Raw genomic sequence first — 20529 nt, forward strand, 5'->3', positions numbered from 1 at the left:
CAAGAGCGATTGAGCTGGGGGCCCGGAAGACATAGGGTCCTGAGCCGTGTTGTTGGAGTTGGAAGGGAAAGTGGCTCCAATTTGCAGCGGCGGTTGTTCTCCTACACTTAGCCTGTTTCTGCAGGGCGCAAAGGAGCGTTCTGTTAGCGGTGTGGGCGAGGATAGTTGTCTCCCCATTGGCTTGGCTGAAGGCCGGGTGGTCCAGCCAGCCAGGAGGCACACCGTTGTTAGTGGTGGACATATGGTGGATGGAGGTGAGGCCAAACGGCCGGCACGTCGTTGCTGTTGGACATCTGCAGCCATGGGGGGTGCTGGCGGGAAGGATTCCCAGCGCTGTCTTCTCCGAGCAGGTCATCTGGATAGAAGGCATCGGAGATGTGAACTTCGCGGTGATGTTGGTATAATGATGACATTGGAAAGTCATCATGTTGGGTCCCGGCGTGAGTGGCTGGACCGTGGAAGGCAACTGGAACACCAGAGAGCCAAGTATTGTGCCCCATGCGTGGTGCGTAATGGACAAGGGGACGCTGATTTCCTGTTCCGCATGTGGAGCGGAACAACGTTGGCCTGCGATGCAAGAAGGAAATCTGTTGCCAGCCCTGATGACAGGGTTGGGATAGCGTGTGATCCAGTAGAGGCGTATTGTGGTAATGCAGAAACGTCACTATGCAGTCCAGTAGTGGTTTGCGGTCCTGAGCGTGTCAGGTGGAGGGAATTAAGGACAATGTGTTCTCTTGGAGCGGCGGACATTTGTTCCTGTCTGGGTGTCTTTTGGGGCTGCAGTTTTCCTTTCGGATCCCTGGAGGCGTCGGGAGTTGATTGAGTGCAGTTCCATGTGAGGAGGACAGCCTGATTTGTTGCGTGATGTTACAAAGGAAGATTATAAGGCTGGACTGAGAGGAGTCGCGTGTGCGTGTTCTGGCCTTCTATGTTAGGTAGTGTTTTCTATCTCAGGCCGGTATGGTGTGTCTGTTCATGTCGTGGCCTGTAAATGTTAAGGTAAAGTGTTATTATGTTTTACCTGTTTTTCTTTCAGGAGGGGTTTGGACTAGGGTGTCGGTGGATTCCTCCCTTTGATGTAATGGCAACATTATTATTATTTTCCGTGGAATTGAGGGCAGTTACAGTTCCAGGACTTGTGGGGGGAGATGTTTAATTGGTGAACATGGAACTTGTGTTCGGGTTCTGTGACAATTTCTAAACATAGTCAGTGAGAGCATGCAGCAGTGTTTGAAGGACTCTACTGTTATTTTGCTCTGTTCTCATGTTCTACAGCAATATATTGTTGTCTTTGTGTCTAAGGTGGGTGTGTGCGTGAGTGGGCGGATGTTGAGTGTTTGTTTCATACCATGTGAGGGTATAACAATGACAATTGTGGTAGCCTGGTTGATACTAGGGGTCCCATATTTAGATGGTGATGTACTGTGAGGGTGGTAGTATAGGGTACTGTGTGTATGGTTACGATAGAAATGGGAGCCTAGTTTGTTCTGGGGTTCCCATATTTAGAGAATGGTGTGCCGCGATGGCGGTTTGGCTGGGTCAGGGGTCCCGTTGGGTTTGGTGTAGTGTTATAGTGCAGTGTAAGAGTATTGTCGTGGTCGTGATATCGGTGGTGTACTGCGGTTGTGCTGTAATGCAGTTGGCAGGGACTAGGGGTCCTGGTTGTGTGAAAGTGTATTGTGTGGAGGTGTACTGTAGGTGCAGTTAAAGGTGCTGGGATGCATTTTGTCAGGGACTAGTGGTCTCATGATGTGTGGTGGTTTAAGGGCGTGCGGTTTGGCGCCCTCAGGTTGGTGTTGGTTGGTGTTGGGTGTGTTGTGTTCTGTGTCGAGAGCAGTTTAGGGACCGATGTCTGTTAGTTGTGCATGTTGTTGCTCTGTTGAGCTGGGTTAGTGCCTGGGGGTGGCAGCCCTGGTGCCCTGGGGTGCAGACCAGGGTGGAAGGTTGTTGGTACACGGATGGGTGTTGACAGTTAGTAATGTACTTTTGTGGAACGCTGGGGCGTGGCAGGCTCTAGGTTTCAAAGGGCAGCTTGAAACAAGTGGAGTGCGTTGTTTATTGTTTTTGTTCCTCAAGTGTTTTTTCCAGTTCAGTTTGAGGGGAGGTGTTAGCCCTTAATCCATTTCAGTGGGTTCCTCTTTTGGGTTGTGATTTTTGTGGGAACAGAGTGGACTTGATTGTATTGTTTGGCATAGTTTGGGGTTTAGATCCATTGTTTGGGTTATACCCATTGGGTTTAGATCCAGTTGTGTGCCGCGTGAGGTTTTATTGTTGTAGTTCAGTGTTTTCAGTGCGCTATTATGCGTTGTGTAGGACATTCTATCTTGATGCTCATTGGTCGTATTTGGGGTGTGAATGGGCTCCATGTGGACAGTTTCCTAGGGTACGGTCACATGTTCATTTGGCGTTTTTGTGTTGGTGCAGCTACGTGGTGGCCACACGTATTTGTAGGGTATGGTGTAGGATTGTACTAAGTGTGGGAGTAGGAATGTATCAATTGCTTAAAATTCTCTAGTTTTCAGAAGTGTAGGGAGGAGGAGGTGTTATAATGTATTTCTCCCTCTGATCCCTGAGTGTGGTGATATCAGTGTAGAGTGCTCTATATTCTGTGATGTCACTATGGAGTGTCAGTGTTGTGATCTGAATGTATGTTCCAAGGGGGACAGTTGGAGAAGGAGAGCTGGCTATGAAGGACGTGCGGTGTTTGCTGTTACTATCTTGAACAATAAACCCACTATAACCTACCTGCTGGTCCAGGGTGTCAGTTTGTGGGACCACGATACTTCACCCTTCTCTCTGGCCCACGAGGATAGCAGTTCCATTAGCAAACAAGCAAATTACTTGGATCTGCAATCCATCATTGCCAGTAGCCTGTAATTGATCACACAAACCCTTGTTGTGGACGGGAATCGGGATTGAGGATTTCCAAGTGGGCAGAATGACACCAGAATCCCAAATTCAATTAAATAGTTGATGTAAAGACGAGGCCCCCCCGTTGCGGGTCATCCTTTAGGACCAGATTGCATAGTCCATCACGGCCACTGTCCTCGGAAGCCTTCAACCTGCTAATACTTGACACCACGTCGTCCTCCCTAATGTGCCGGCCTACCACGGAATCAGACTTGGACTCTGGGGCCTTCTCCCACACAGGGGGACCCCTCCCACCCATACTATTTCTCTATATACTGGCCCCATAGCTTTGCCAATATATCAGAGAGCTCTGGTCCCCTCACCCGCCCCATAGTTGTGGATAAGGTGCCAAAACCTCTTTTGAATCGTGAGTCTCTATTCGGCAGTTAATACGTTTCCAGCCTACATTGTTCTGAGAATCTATATGTCCTCAACCAACTCTTATAACCTATCCTGGTAGCTGCTATAACTTGCCTTTTCTCCCTCCTAGATATTGCACCATTTCTCTTTAGTTTGCGCACCTCCGCATTCAACTTTTTTTTAAAAAAAAATCCTTTTTCCTTTTGGATGTACCATAATCAAATCTACCACTCGATGTAATCAGCGGATTATTCTTAAGTAAATACCTGTGGTCTAGGAGGGGGAGAAGCACCTGTAATTTCCCCAGATCACCACCACATTTCACCAAGATTTCAGCCTCATTATAGACTCACCGTCGCAGAGACAGATTGAATTTTGCGATGTTGGGCTGACCACGGCAACCTATTGCCTTGAATGTTAACCATAGGGATGTGGCACAATCTGGTAGCAGGAACTATTTGTGGTCCCAACCAATTCATTATCAACATACAAAAGTCACTAACCAATGTATGCCGGATCACAAGTGCAGGGTTAAATTTAGCCAGGCGGGGGATTGATAAAGATGAAATCGATGTAACTTCTATACTGTCCGTTTGACCAGGTGGACTGCTTTCCATCCCCAATCACCACCACATACATACGTTCAAATTCAGCCAGAACTCCCCACAAAGGCATAACCCCTTGCCCACCACCCCACTCTCCCTCTCCTGTGTTGGTGTGTTGTGACTTCCTATAATCTACATTAAAGTCCCTTGTCAAAAGGATTGCACCCTTGGGACACTGCATCAGCCAGCCACGAAAAGTCTCCACCAACTCAGCCGTCATGCTCCCACCTGGCAGGTGTTATAACGTGGCCACCAAAGTCTCTTGGCCAGGCCAAAGATCTTTCATACGAGCCGCCAGGAAATTTCCATATGGCCTCGAGGGAGAATATTCAGAAATGCTACAGGCCACTTTAGCCCCTATACACAGGCCACCTTTTGGACGTCCTTTCGGTGGCAGAAGAGAGGGGCATAAAAGCATTGTATATCCATCCAGAACAAAAGAGGAGCATATCCATGTCTCCTGGAGACAAAAACACTATGTCCTCAAGACTGCCAAAGACTCTAAATTATTTTAAAAGGAGTTGTGACCTCTAGAATTCCAGGACAGCAGGGTCCGGTCCCTCACCTCCTCTTGCCAAAACAGTTAACACCATTGGTGCTCAACGTGGAGCCATTGGGCCAGCTGCCGCATTGTGGGTAGATTCCCTTTAAGCTGATTTGTTACCTTTAGAGGTTTAAAGGCTGAGAACTGGAGAAGTAATGGAAAACATAATTTCAAAACCAAGGTGGTGTAGAGTCTCAACATTTCCACATATACGTTGCACCACCACCGGTGAGATAAGTTACTCAAGACCAATTGACCACACTCTCCATACTAGGCAATTCCAATTTACATATGTCCTTGGTCGAAATAGTGCAGAGGTCCGGTAACTCCAGCAACCATGTTCGATTAAAAAACGGTCTAAGTGCTATGGGGTGGATCGCCATAAACTTGATATGTAACAAGTCCTTATACCAAGCTGCATATTTTTTTGTTGTTTTTTTTTTTTTTGCCCAAGTTGTCAAGTGAAGTAGGTCTCAACGGCTCCACTCTCTAGCCAAATCTCTTGGTTGATTGTATGCTGAGCTAATGGCTGGGAAATTGCTGAAGGACCCCTACCCCCTGGTTGTGGCTCCGTTATACCCCTCTGCGTGGACTGAGAATCCACCCTAGGGGCCTTATAACACAGGCATGTGTCAGTTTGGGATGAGTGGCACTGGCCCTTCACACATGATTTTAATACAGGCAGACCAGAAGAGGAGGGGGCCATAGAGGATTTTGTTTGGTCCTGCAATAGGGGGGGGGGCAACGGAAGGGGGAAGGAACAGGTCCGGAGCTGATGGGAGGGAGGCTGGATCCACTGATACGGACGGTGATTGAGCGGACCGCACAGGCATATTCTGAGGTTCATACTCCCCCATTGAAGGTCCAAGCCAGCCATCCAGGGGGCCCCACAAGCATACCTGTCACAATTCTCCATTGCCCATCCCCCTTGTCACCATCTTGCCCCCTTCCTTCAATAATTGGACCTGACATGCTCCTGTGAGGGCTTGTTTACCCCTCAGGACCTTAGTTTGGGTCTTCTGTTGCTGGATAGCCCTTTTCTTACAATGTTAAAATTTGTGCTTTGATTTGATAGGTTATTTATAATGGCTTAATACCCAGAGGTTTCTAAGCGCGGACCCGAGGATCAAACCTGTGTTGCTCCATGTTGTCTTGCTTCCAAGGTGAGCATGTTGCCCCTGAGCTATCCTCCCGAGACTTCGATGCTTGGAGAAGTGGGGAGCAGAGAGGGCTATTAAGCAGCGATAGTTCTGCACAGATTGCCTCCAGAGCAGACTCCGCCTCCACATAGGCTGTATCACTCAGCTGCTCATCCCTTACTGGAGAGGATATGGCACGCGAGGGGCCCAAAGTCATAGCCCCATGTGCCAGATTGAGCTGGATGTCAGGAGGAGCTGCTAGCTTAGGAGCCAAGGGCGGTGAGGTGCTAATCCCCTACTCACTGCTTCCAATCCAACTCTTGCACTCACCTGGCTACCTGCCTTTGAAGAAGCCCGAAGAAATCTCTCAATCGCTTTAGACAGGCCCTCCATTAAGCCTATCTCCTCCTCCGCCATGTTAGCTCTAGCAGGGCATCCATTTTTGCTTCCACCGCCGCTAAGGGGACTACCGCAGTGATACTTGGATTGTGGGAAGCATACCACGGTGAGTCCGGCGACCCCACTGAGTCCTCCTCCTAGTCACTGTCATCGGATAGGTACTCCACAAAGGTAAACGGATTTTCCAAGTCCGGAGTATCTGATAAATTAGATGAGAGCACATTATCAAAAACAAAATCATCCGGGGCCATTGAGTTCCTTTGAATGCCCTGCCATAGTTTGAGGAGGTAGACCTTAAAGATACCATTTTGAGAACCTTCTGCCATTCCAAGTGCTGTATTAAGTTCAATAAACACCCTTGAACTATCAGACAGAGTGAGCGTGGTTAATTGTGACTGGCCCCCACTCACAAGGAATATAAAATAACTGTGTATGCAGCTACATGTAATGTTCGTAAAGTCCCTGAGCGCTGGAGCCCCCTGCAGTGCCCTTTTGAATCCTGGCTTACTTCTTGCTCTGTGTGAACCTAGATGGAGAATTCCATGCCATAGCTCCATAACTCTCTGCAAAAAGCTACATCCGGGTGACACATGGTGTCAACATGTGACCTCCAAGTGGCATGGGCTCATACGAATGTTGCAGGAAACGCGCAGTGTTCTTTCTCAAAATGTAATGTCCTGCAGCAGGTTTGGACCAGTGACCTTCTCAGTAAATGTTCCAACAACAAATATATGCTTGTTTTGGAGTTTATATGTGTGCTGTGTGGTGCAATCTCCAGTGTTGTTCCCAAGGCACCAGTTGGTAAAATGTATACGTTAGACAGTTGCCATTGGGCACTCGGCTGTTTCACTTTTCTTTAGCGGCTGCTGGAGTGGGCGATGCTTACAGTTGCAGTGTGCTGGCTGCATGTCTCTTCTAGTTGGCTGAGCAGATCCAGAGATCATGCATTTATTCATGCTTATTTTGCCTTTCCTCCCCTGCAGTGTATAACTGGACTGTCGAAGAGGTTGTCCAGTGGTTGATCACCTACGTGGAGCTTCCACAGTATGAAGAAACCTTCAGGAAGTTGGAGCTCGGTGGCCACGCCATGCCCAGGTTAGTGCACTATGACCATGGAGCAGTAGACTTGATCCTATGTGTGGCCGTATCCTAAACCTACACATGACTTGATGTCTGGTAAGCATGATGGCCACTTGCTTGTCAGTAAATGCCCACCTCCTGAGGCCCTGCTAGTGTCGATAATACCAAATCTAGCTCTTAAAAAATGCAAAGACAAGTGCTAGCCCTACACAGCATGATGACGTGCAGACTATAGTAAAAGTACTGGATGTGCGATTCATCCATGTTCCTGTCTCAGAATCCCAATGTGTACTCCACACTCCAAGATCAACCATCTCTCTCGAAGACATAAACAAACAAACCAACAAAGGCAAAACTAAAAGGGCACTGTTCCAGTCTTAACGTCAATTTTAATACATACTTGACCACAGCAGCATGAGTTATTCTTAAATCTCAGTGAGGACATTATGGCCTCTGCAGTAGCTAACTAGGACATCATGGCCACTACTGTAAGACCTTTCCTTCACGTTGACATTCCCTGATTATTTTTTTTTCATTTGTGCTTTGGTTTACAAAAAACCTTACACAATTTAACTGATTCATAATCAAACAGTACAAGCGAGAGTGAGCATAGTTAAAATACCTATCAATCAATTTTCTTTCCAATACAAAATCTTATAAATTATAAAGTGCAATGATTAGAAAGACATTTCCCCGCCACATACATCTTGACCAAAACAAGTTAGTAGCAAGTTGGTAGCAAATACAGAACAAAGTTTTTAATTTAGGTACCTTATTCTGGGGACAATACTCAGGGTTTTGATTGAGTCTACGAAAGTACATCATCTACAGCTGGTAGTCAAGCCTATATCCTTAAAAGGCTCCCAGTGTTTTAAAGTACATCATCTACAGCTGGTAGTCAAGCCTATATCCTTAAAAGGCTCCCAGTGTTTTAAAGTACATCATCTACAGCTGGTAGTCAAGCCTATATCCTTAAAAGGCTCCCAGTGTTTTAAAGTACATCATCTACAGCCGGTAGTCCAGCCTATATCCTTAAAAGGCTCCCAGTGTTTTAAAGTACATCATCTACAGCTGGTAGTCAAGCCTATATCCTTAAAAGGCTCCCAGTGTTTGAAAGTACATCATCTACAGCCGGTAGTCCAGCCTATATCCTTAAAAGGCTCCCAGTGTTTTAAAGTACATCATCTACAGCCGGTAGTCCAGCCTATATCCTTAAAAGGCTCCCAGTGTTTTAAAGTACATCATCTACAGCCGGTAGTCCAGCCTATATCCTTAAAAGGCTCCCAGTGTTTTAAAGTACATCATCTACAGCCGGTAGTCCAGCCTATATCCTTAAAAGGCTCCCAGTGTTTTAAAGTACATCATCTACAGCCGGTAGTCCAGCCTATATCCTTAAAAGGCTCCCAGTGTTTTAAAGTACATCATCTACAGCCGGTAGTCCAGCCTATATCCTTAAAAGGCTCCCAGTGTTTTAAAGTACATCATCTACAGCCGGTAGTCCAGCCTATATCCTTAAAAGGCTCCCAGTGTTTTAAAGTACATCATCTACAGCTGGTAGTCAATCCTATATCCTTAAAAGGCTCCCAGTGTTTTAAAGTACATCATCTACAGCTGGTAGTCAAGCCTATATCCTTAAAAGGCTCCCAGTGTTTTAAAGTACATCATCTACAGCTGGTAGTCAAGCCTATATCCTTAAAAGGCTCCCAGTGTTTTAACCGTTCTCTGGTGGGGAGCTGCTTTGACCTGAAATGCGTGTAAAGACTGCAAACCTTACTGCACGGAAATCGTACAAGGTAGAAGGAAAGTTGGTTTCTTTTATGAGGGAAGCGTGCGTACTCCAAATAGGAAGAATATGAAGTAATTGAGTCGATAGTTGACGTCCAGTCGGATCTAAACAACTTGGATTTTACAACGCTGGGTCCATTGATCAATTCTTCCTCTGTAGAACCAATTTCCCCCAAGAGACCCTGCATCTTTCTTTTAAACAGATTAATTGAAGCAATAGAAGAATGCTGTGGCAATTTACCGAAATTGCACTAAAGTGAATTTTCGGGAGGATGAATAATTTTGGCCTGGTTCATTAACTGCCTCCACAGATACCAAGCCTTCAAAGAAATTAGGTACATCTCATGACAAATAATTTAATTGGGAGTCGAGATGGATAAACCCAACACTTCCTTCCATATTTGACCCTGAAGAACATTCAGAAACTCCCCCAGGTCAATAAGAGACTGCTCCAAACCATACAATAGAACAGGTTCACTTTTCAGCAAGTAATATCTAAAAACTGGAAGAATGGAAAACCTGCACAGTCTGTGAAACCAACAGTTGCTATGTGTGTTCGCGGGTGCATTTTGACCCTAAGAGTGGCTTTTCACAGAACATATTACCAACCTGCCACATTATCTATATCGCTAAGGTTTATGTTAAACAATGTGGGTGCCAGGATGTACCCTTGCTTTAAGCCCAATGAAGTATGAATTGATCTAGAAAGAGAGCCATGTTGAGTGATGTAGGAAAGCCACTGGACGCTTAGACCAGAAAAAATACAACCCACTAGGTAGAAAAGGCCAAATGCACCTCTTGCAAGGATAAGGTTTATTTCCATACAAAAGGACAAGTGCCAACAAAGCCCTGCTGCCGCAGAACGTTTTGGCAAAATCTGCATGAGCAGCACATTCTAAAGGTACCCAGCTTCACCAGTGGCATCATTGCATACAGTAGAAACCCGCATGGCTGGTTGGTGCGACCCTACAAATAGGTCCCCTGCTCCATAGGGGATGCCAGGTCATTGGTCCCAGCCCCGTCCGCCCATCTTCTTCCATGTGTGGGGATGCTGCATTTGTCATCAGTCACCAGCCGAGTAACGGGCAAATATTTTGCAAAGTAAACAGCACATCTCCATCTATGTAGCAGTGCACCTGGTACAAGCAGACAGGTGCCCGGGGGAAAGTAGAGGTCATACTAACTCGCATACTTCGCTCGCTCCCAGACAGGCTGGCACCTTTCCAATGACTTCCACCCTCATTCTGGGCTATAATTTCATCCCTCCCTGCACCTCGCAACACACATCACATGACCTAGAAGCGAAGACAGGAAGGCCCTGTTCCTGATCTTTTTTATCGATCGGGGAGCCAACAGGTATGATCAGTGGGTTGGGGCTGGCTGATACTTTGGAATTCAGAGGTCCTAAAGTCAGGGCAATAACTTAGAATTGGGACTGTTGGGGGTTGGTGAATTCACAATATGGAGAGCTGATCTGATAAGTCACTGGAACTTTGAACTATACATGCTATGCTACAACACATTAGACAATGTTATATGACCACATATTATACCATGTTACAATGGAATTTTATATGTGTTGACAGTTATTATTGTGCTCCTGATGAAGGGCTAGTGACCCCGAAACGTGTTGAGCCTCACACTTTATAAAGAATTCATTGATGAGCATAATAGAGTCTGCATCCTGATTGTTTGTTGTTTTGATTTATTGATCTTAGTATCAGGGATATGATTGTGATGGTTCTGTGTGCAAAGGTCAGGTAAGGGAGTAATCTTCTGAGCAGTTATAGGAGGAAGAAGCATTGCATTGACTTGCGGTTCCAGTGATAGTCTGTTGTCCATGAGTATTCCTAGGTTATTTTCTACATGGGTAGTCTGTGGTAGCATTCCCATGCCGATTGGCCAGTCCAGTTGTCGCTTCCCTCAGTCGCATTGTGCGGGTGAGAGCATTATTTCTGTTTTTGCTGGGTTCAGTTTCGGGTTGTTCATCGTCATCCATTTGTAGATGTCTGTGAGGCAGTTGTTGAGGCTGTTATTTTGTTCCTGGGTTCTGTTTGTTTTCAAAATCAGTTGTGTGTCTGCGTAGTTGTAGGCAGTAAGTCTGCGGGTTCGAATGAATTTCATCAGTGGACACATGTAGATTTATATTTTATTTTACTTTATATAGCGCTTTTAACCAAAGCACTTTTCAGAGAACACTGAGCAGTACATTAAAATCAGAAAAAGAGAATGGTGTTCAGGGTCAACCAGTAACAATGAAACAGACGACTGAAGCAAATGAGTTTTTATGGAAGAGCAAAACAAAGAATAGGAGGTAATAGAGCAGAGATGGAGGAAGAAGGTTCCAGTGGAGAGAGGCAACACGTTGGAAAGATCGAACGCGGGATTTCGCACAGGGGGGACGAGGAACATTAAGTTAAAAAAAACAGCAGAACGAAGAGGACGGGAGGGAGAATAAAATGAGAAAGAGATGCCAGATAGTCAGGGACAAGACCGTAAAGAGATTTGAAGACTAGACAAAGGAAGTTGTATTTATTTAAGCTGAGAATGAAAAGAAAGCCATCCCAGTGAGCCAAGAGTAGAGGAAATTGAGTCTCGATAAGATAGAAGACAAAGTGAGCGAATAGAGGAGTGATGGATTGATTTAAGAGGGGCAATACGTGAGCAGGGAAGAGCAAAGAATAGAGAGCAGTAAAAGAGTCGAGAAAATACTAACTAAGAGACCAGAAGTTTAGTGGCATGAAAAGTAAGAAAAGGGTGAATTTTACTTATGTCGTAGAGATGGAATCGACAGGCGTGTGAGGTGAGAAATATGATGGGCAAAGGAAAGATTAGAATCAAAGTAAAGACCAAGATTACGAGCAGTGTGGGAGATGGCGAGATTAGAGGGAGGAAAAGGGATAGGAGGAGGAGATGGGGAGGGAAGGACATAAGCAGGAAAGAATAGGACTTTGGTCTTTCTGGCCTTTAGTTTAAGAAAGTGAGAGGTCATCCACGATTTAATGGCAGTAAGGCAAGAAGAAAGGGTAAGATGAATGTCAGGTGTGAAAGATGAGAAGGAAAGAAAAAGCTGAGTATCAGCATAGAAGTGATGTGATACTCCGAAAGATGAGATGATGGGAGCAAGAAAAGAGGTGTACAAAGAGAAAAGAAAAGGACCTAGAACTGACCCTTGTGGGACTCCATGATTGAGAGAGAGAGAGACCCAGGATACAGCGAAAGTGCGATTAGATAGGTAGGAGGAAAACCAGTATAGAACAGAGCCATGGAAACCAAAAGTGGAAAGAGAGTTGAGAAGCAGAGAATGATCCACCATGTCAAAGCAGCAGATAAGTCAAGAAGAATGAGGACGGAAGAATGTTTCAAGACGCTCAAGAAGCTTAGATAGAAAGGGTAGGAAAGATATAGGACGAAAATATGACACAAGAGAATTTGCTGTGTAGATGATGAAAAGCAGAGGGGAGAGACTGAATCCATGTGGGACTCTGCAGGATATATTTTTCGTGTTTGAGGTAGGTTCGGTTTGGTTTGTTAGGAATGAGGTAAGCCACTTCAGTGCAGACTCGTCTATGCCACATTCTAGCAATCTTTTTATTAGTGTTGCATGGTTGATTGTGTTTGAGAATGTAGCCCTTTTACCAGATCCCCAGAAAAACGTACGAGTTGAAAAAATATAGAATGAGATGGATAGCACACATTCTCCTGGTGCAAAGCAACAGTTTGAGCTTGGCCCATTTTCCTAAGACATATTTCAATTACTGTGTTATGGGTTGTAGGTGCATGCATTCTGAGTAGAGGAGACCCTTACTAGTGTGAAGAGAAGGATTTAAAGGAGAATACTTGCATCCTACCTCTGCATCTTATGACTGGGCACTTTCCCATAGTCCTCCAAGATACTGAACAGCAATCAGCTCGTAGGCTAGAAGCAGATGATCATCAGCCTGCAGCTGGAACCATCCCTTCCTCTTAGTAGTTTCAGTTCAGTGGCCCATCACTGGGACATAGAAGAAGGGGAAAAGCTGGCAGACTTGCTTTCTATACCCCGACCCGATGCATGGCCGCCTACCACTGGTCATGACCAATACTACATAGTGTAGCCTTCTGGGTGGACGCCAGTCCACTGTTCTATTACCAGTGCTGGAAGTAGGTATATTTTCTGAATCAATATTGAAGAGCCAGGAATAGTGTTGTTCCTAGCCTTGGTGCTTTGAGCGACTATGTGCGCCCTATCCACGCACTGCTCACCAGTGCTACTTGTTAATATGCTCACCAGTAGAATTGTATTTTCTCTTCTTAGCAGGTTTGTGTGTTTTTCATCCAGATGCTCACAAATATACATTGTCACATTTTCTCATTTGTACTTTTCATCCTTTTTCGTGAATGCCATTCTGTACTTCATAACAAGTACAGATATTTATTTGAAGTTCCTAACCATTGTTCCACAGTTTGATCCCCCACCATCCCATCGTCTTCTATACATAAGACAAGTGTACGTCCATACCAAGTGGTGAAGAATGGCTTTCCTTTTGACTTGCCTGCAGTGCAATTGGGAGCCATGGAGCATTGGCTGTATGAGCGTGGGAGACGGACTTCTGCGCTTCAGGGGGGCAGGATGTAGAGAACTTTTCTGCACGAAGGAGGAACTCCAAGAGAGGCAAATTGGTCCCTTAACTTGGGTCTAAATGTGGGAGGGGTACACTCTCACAGCGGGAGACACATGTGTCGGTTGTGCGGGAGAAATGCAAGGATGCCAAATGGAGCTCAAATGTTTGTCTTTTCCTTTGGCTTCTATTAATTCCTTAATTCAGAGGCTGTCGACGTACATATCCACTGCAATATGCGTGGGTTGTGGGGGGCATTGACGTCCACATCCTAACGTCACCCTCTACTGTATCGTCGCAGGGCTTTCCTGTGACAGGAATTGCTGCTTAATTGCTGTTAATGTCGGTTTGTGACTTTGATTGGAAGTTACTGACTGTTAACAGTCTGTACATATCCCTTGATGGGGAAACACATGATCTAGGGAGCGCTGCAGGGATTGGCCAGTAGCACACAGCCACCAATCTTTTACCAGGCACTCGCACTGCAGTGACTTCTTGTCCTGTCACCAATAACAAAGAGGAAATGTGAGTTGCCTGCCGGGCTACGAAGGTAGTCAAAGCAATAAGACCGACATAAAAATCAGGAGCCTTGGGCTTTCAAACACATCTTGCATATACACCCAATGCTTATCTTCCAGCCCTTTGGTGCATGTCCCGGGAATAATATCCCTTGTTTATTTATTTCTTACAGGTTGGCAATCACCAATGCCACCATGACTGGAACAGTGCTGAAGATGACCGACCGGAGTCACAGGCAGAAGTTGCAGTTGAAAGCCTTGGACACTGTGCTTTTTGGACCCCCCCTGTGTGAGTGATTGTTCAGTCTCGAATGTGTATTGATTCTGAGGGGAGGCAGTGGAAGCGGATACTTTCCCGTAGTGTTGAGATATTTGCCCTTGTGTGTAAAGACCCATTGGTAACATTATGACTGCCTTACTCATAGTTCTTAAAATGTTTTTCCCACTAACGAGCCTTACAGATAACACATCTCAAATCTGGCAGATAATGGGATGTTCAACATTGATATAAAGGGATATGGTGGTGGAGCGTCTGATCAATGCCAGGGTTTCGCATCTATCGGATCTGATATTTCCCGGGAAGAGAGAGCATCACATGTCGTCTGATACTCGGCATTAGACAATATCAGCATTTTTCCCCTCTCCTTTATCTTGTCATTCAATTCTAGTTCAGTAGACAATTACTCCTAAAAGACAGTTTGTTTATCAAATGCTTAAGTATTATACGTCCATGTTACATATCCAAAACCCTCTGTCTTAGTTTAATAGATTGCTGCACACTTGAGCCTAGATGTCATTTCATACACATCCCTCTGCCCTGGCTGGTTGTGTTCCTTCTGATTAGTTAGGCTAGATATTTCCTTGTTATATTTAAAAATAGAGGCGACAATTGCAACAACTAGCTTTCATTAAATTGAACAAGTCTGAGTGGATTTGTTGAACCCTAATGTAGGAGTTAGGTGCACAATACGATCTTGTCCGCCGTCTAGAATATGCATTAAGAAAGACCTCAAGGCCCTCCTTTTCAGAAAAGCCTCTGACCAGTAGTACCAAGCACCATCCTGGTGAACTTGCTGCACAGTTTCCTTTGCACTTCGTTGTTGCACCTTCTTGCACTCCCCCCCATCTTCCACTTGCTTGCACTTACCCACAGCCCTGCCCCTGTTCTGACTTCCTGATTGAATTTTCCAAGGCTTTGAGGATCAGTCATGTTTTCCATTCCTCCCAACCATTTACCTAAGGTGATACGAATTGACTTACTCACGCGAAACAGAACACCTGTAAATAAATACTGCTTCAAAAAGGGGGCCTTACTCTTGTCAAAGGCTTTTTCTTCATCTGGCACACGTAAAAGAGATGGGTCAGATTTGGGCCACGGCAGCAAGCCAATGAGTTCCCACCAATTCTTCCCCCTCATGGAGCGCAACTACACTAGTCCCCCATATCAGTCACCAGTGTGTAGGTAATGTAGTGAGCATCTTGTAATAAGCATTGAGCCGCAATCCCTCTCCCTTTGATTTGCACTTTTACAGGTTTTGTCTTGCTTGGTTTATGACCTTGATCGCTGCTGTTCTGTTGATGTCCATATCCTACTGAGGCTTGTCAGGGTTGGAATGGACTGACATTAAAGACCTGAACATTTTGTAGAATTCTCTGTTCCATCCTCTCCGACTTGGTGCTGTTGTGGATGTAACATCTTTGATACTTGGTTAATTCTTCAGTAGTAATCCCCTTTGCAATTGGTTCTCCAAACTCCTCTAGGAGTTGGGCCTAGATTATTCCACATTATTAGAATTTATTTGCAGAAAAGTGAAAATGTGTTGCACTTTATTTAATCCATTTTGGTTGAAGTGCCTAAACATAAGTTCTGTCCTTTTTGGGTCGGCTTTGGAAAGGAATGATTATGTGAATGTGTTGGCATACTGTCAACCAAGCACTGGTATGGAAACTGGACTAATTGGTGTCATTCCGCGTTGTATGCACTGCTGAAGTCAAATTGTTCTTTACTTTTATTGAGTTTCCAGATGAAATGTAATTGTTGATTGAACCATACACCAGGCTCATGTGATGAATCCAAGGAATTTGTTCTCTCCCCCCAACGGGGAGCCACCCCCTTTGGGACTAGGCCGGTGTGCCCGCTATGCCCAACACCTCTGAAAGGGGAGGGCAAGTGAGATCCCACTTGGGGTGACTTCTCTTAGAGGACAGGAAATTCAGAGAAAGGGATAATAGTTAGTATCCCTCTCCCCCAAGCCCCAATACCTTTGTTGGCGATGCGGGAGATGAAACATATCATTTAAAACTTCCTGTTACAATGGCTGGTTTGGATTTTGACTCCAAGTGTCTGCCGTTTTCACTGGAAAGAGTGGACAGTGGATGGCCCCGGCAGGATAGAAGCCTGCAGAGCTCGAGGGCACAAGGACCCTCCCCGTTGGAGTTGTGGCAAGGTTGCACACGCGTACACCATATGTGGTGTTCTGAAGAGCAGACAGCACTGTGGAGGGGCTGCAGTGCCCGCCTTGCGGGAAAACCGTTAGGGCCCAGCCTTGAGGAACAGAGGGGAGTGAGAGACCGGTGGGCAGGAAAGCCACCTCCAGAGTCCCACTCTAAGCCGCAGGAAGCAAGCATAAATTGAATTCAACTCGGGACCCAGATGATACGCTGCGTAAATGTCTCTGTCCAACGGCCCGACCAACCCACCCGCACCACCAAGAAGTCACAGGTACGTGGTGGATCCAGTGAACCGGGTAGAGGGCAGTGAGAGTAAAGCAAGGAGTGTACCAAGGACGTTAAAAGCCTGTAGAAGCCACAAGGTGGCGTTGCCCAGAGAGACTGCAAGGCAAGGTTGGGACCTGAGAGACCCCAAGATTGGGTGAGAATCGAGAAGCCCCAAGGAAGGAGAGCGCTCAAGAAGAGCCAGTGGTGGGAAGAGCACAAGACAGCCTCGAAGTGAGGAGAATCCCAGTAAGCCTCAAGGCCGGGACTGTCAGGAGAAAAACCCAGAGTGGGGTAAACCACAGAAAGCCCCAGAATGGGGAACAAGAGCAAGACAAAATCCAGAGTGAGGATATAATCCGGAGGACCCACCATTGGAAAAGAAGAGTGAAAACAACCCCAGAGTGGGTGAACAAGAGACTGAGAATAACTGCGCTGATGCAAACGCCACAGACTGGAAGAGCACTCTGTGTATGTATTGGACTGTGCATCTAGGCAAGGAGCCTATAGTCGAGAGACAACAAAGCGAGGGTCAGATACCAGCCACTGTCCCTTTATTCGGGCAATGACCCAAAGTATGTTTGTGTTAACTTTTGTATTTTCCTTGTAGTGATGGGGAATGAATTCATGTTCGACTAGGTTTCTGGACAGAGGACTTCATTTATGTAAGATGTCCCGATGAGCATCCACTTAAATTCTTTTTTTTTTTAAACTGGGTATACAACTAAAGACTTGTGGACAGTTTAGGCCTTAGATTTAAGGTAACAAGAATAAAGAAGTGTTGAGACAGCATGCCTCCTTGTCAGTCTCCTGATTCTGACTACCACAAGTGGTGTTGGAAGTCTGTTAGACCCACCTCGAATACTGATGTCAAAACGTTGGGACCATCTTCCTCTGATAGGCCAGAGAAGCATGAAACCCTCTCTAATTCTGCTAAAGAAGATAAATACCCTAGGATCTGATGGCTAGAAACCTCCCCTCTCCTCTGACCAGTGAGTAAACCAGTGGTTCATAAGAGACCGGGAGGAGCCTGGGTTTCCAGACCCCGAAACCTTTTCTCCTGCCCTGAAGTCCTGGTAGGAGCTTTCGAGGAAGGATTTTCCAAACAAAGAAATGGCTACTTCCCGGTCTCTGGTAACCCTCCTAAAAACAATCATTGAAAGCCAAGAAACATCTGACAGGAGATTTTAAGAGACTCTAGATAGATTAGGTGGGGTTCTCGTGTCGCTGTCCTCTTCCCCACGGTGTACTGAAGCCCTATCATGATGTGGAGGACTTTAGAGCGTTCTTCGTCAACTTTCATTGCTTGGGGACCCACTTTTATTGGGATGACATTCTTAAGACCTGCTATCTGACCCCCCTACTCAAGGGGGAATTGTACTTGGCCTACCAAAACTCCAACGCCAATGGGGCAACACTTTTTGATGACATTATGAAGGCCCTATTGAGTAAGGCAGAGCACTTCTTGCAATATAAATTGTGAGGTGCCCATGTGCTCCCCAATGAAATCCCTATAGAGTTGGCTGGACGGATTCAAAATCTCATAATCCAACGGTTGGGGAGAACGACACTACACAAGGTCTTGGAAGCATTGGCCCTGGTAGAATTCGTGAACTCCTTGCCAACCCCTCTACAAAGGGCTATTTTACAGAATTATCATCCCTCCCTGGAAACGACATTCACGTTTCACAGGCTCACTCTGAGGCCTTTCAGTTTTTAAAGATAGTTTATTGAAAGCTCCCGAGCTCAAGATAAAATCTAGCTCCTTTCCCAAGGAAGTTACCCTCTGTCCCCTCAAAATAAGAGATTACACCACACCCTTAGCTGAAACAGAAGGACATGGGCATAAGAAGACCAGTTGCTTCATGCACGGTCAAACCTCCTGTGGTAATTGATATTAGCAGTAGCAAAGGCAGGAACATTCCTCCCATCTTACCTGCCTGTTTGTCATGTCGAGAAAAAGGGCACTTTACCTTCTTCTGTCTAAAAAATCAACTGGAGGAACCCATGGAAATAAAATGGGTTGATGCAGATGAAGGGAGGAAGGGGGGGGGGGCTGCAACCCGTAGAGGAAACCAATGTTCGTATGTGTCACACTGACTCCTTCCAGGGCCAAGAATCGATTAAAATTATTCAGGCCTGGGTCAATGCCTTAATCGATTGTGGTAGTAGACAGACGGATGTCCACTAAGGACCTAGTCTGTCCTGACTCCTTCGATTTGAAAGAGGTGTTGCAGAGATGCGGAATTCCACTGACCTTGGGAGATCGGGGAGGGTGTGATTCTGATAACAATACTGAGAGTTCCTGGACTCCCAGCGGAAGTGATGAAAGGCACAAACGTCCACACGTTTCAGGACTTGCTTTCCCTCTCAAGAAAGAAATCTGGTAGGTCTAATCCCCTTTGTCATCCTGGTAGGAATTCCTGGAAGAACATTTGGCTTCAGTCTGGATTTGGCAGGTAGGAGTCCTAACCAGGACAGAGAAGCCCCTAGAGGAGAACCTGAAGCCCCAACGGCGGGGGGTATGTGACAAATCCAAGAGGTTTGTCCCCTCTCCACAAGGGGGAGCCACCCCATTTAGGTCTAGGGAGGGGAGCCCACTGGGGTACAGGGCAACTGCTATACCACTGGGAATGACCCACTCACTCTCAGGGGACAGGAATTGCCCAGAAAGGGATAATAGTTATCCCCCCACGCTCCCAAACCCTAATAACGTTGTTGCCTGTGTGGGAGTTGAAACCTATAATTTAGAAACGTCCTGCTAAAAGCATTGGTTTAATTTCTGACCCCAAACGTCTGCAGTTTTCACTGAAGAGCGTGGAACAGGGGATGGCCCAGCCAAATGGGAGTGCACCAGATTAAAGAGCTAATCTGAAACAGTAGGCAGGAGAGCAGCTGCGGAGCTCAAGGGATCGAGGACCCTCCTTGTGGAAGGTGTGGCATGGCCACACAACCGTATGCCAGGTGTGACATTCAGAAGGTTAGACGGCAACGCGAAGAGGCTGCAGCACGTGTGTCGCGAGGAGCTAGCAGGCCCGGCCTCGACAAACCGAGGAGAGCAAGATACGCTGTTCGAGCCATACTGGAAGCGAGTGCAAATTGAATGCGACATGGGATCCAGTTGACACTCGTCATTTAAGTGGCTCTGCGTCCAATGGTCGACCGCAGAGCACAGCCGAGAAGTTTCAGGTATGCGGTGGCTCCAGGGAACTGAAAGGAGGGCGGCTAGAGCAAAGCCAGAAGAGTTTAAAGATCGGGGAGAGCCCAGAGAGAAGCTTTAAGGCGGGCTCGGACCCGAGAATCCCCAAGGCAGGGTGAGCCGAAAAAAACCCCCAAGATGGTGTGAGAAGTGAGAACCCCCAAAGAGGGGAAGAGCAGAGGACCGCCCCGTGTGAGGAGAATCACATGAAGCCCCGAGGCAGGGTGACGATAGAGAAACCCCAAGGTGGGGACTGCCGGGAGAAATCCCAGTGTGGGGTCATCCACGCAAAGCCCCAGAGTGGGGGACGAGAGAGAGACGCAACCCAGAGTGGGGGATATAATACAGACGATCCCGAGTGGGAAAAGAAAAGTGAAAACAACCCCAGAGTGGTGGAATAAGACTGAGACCAACTACACTGATACGAAGGACAGAAACTGGAAGGGCACTCTCTGTACGCTTTGCACTGGATTTCACGTTGGCATTATTTCGACTCCTTTTCTATGGAAGTATTTTCCCCTTTTTAGGGAGTAAAAATGGCTGATACGTTGCTTATTTGTAGGGCAGGTTGCATTTTGTTGCTTAGCAATTTAGACTGTCTAATTGGGGCATAAAGGTGGGATGCCATAACTAATGGTACAGAGATTAAAAGAGTTGTAATGGCTGTTTATATT

The 20529-nt window shown here is 46.2% G+C and overlaps 1 protein-coding gene across 8 annotated transcripts in view; it reads left to right on the forward strand.

Annotated features, from left to right (window-relative positions):
- Positions 1 to 20529, forward strand: part of STIM1 (stromal interaction molecule 1) — a 591802-nt gene that overhangs the window by 381525 nt on the left and 189748 nt on the right. For all 8 annotated transcript variants that reach the window (XM_069640356.1, XM_069640358.1, XM_069640357.1 and 5 more), the window contains 2 exons: positions 6941 to 7052; positions 14115 to 14230. In XM_069640356.1, the coding sequence (XP_069496457.1) occupies positions 6941 to 7052; positions 14115 to 14230 (228 nt within the window). The remainder of the gene's footprint in view (positions 1 to 6940; positions 7053 to 14114; positions 14231 to 20529) is intronic.

Source organism: Ambystoma mexicanum, chromosome 7q (genome assembly GCF_040938575.1).
Source record: "Ambystoma mexicanum isolate Mex_15411 chromosome 7q, UKY_AmexF1_1, whole genome shotgun sequence".
Lineage (NCBI taxonomy): Eukaryota > Metazoa > Chordata > Amphibia > Caudata > Ambystomatidae > Ambystoma > Ambystoma mexicanum.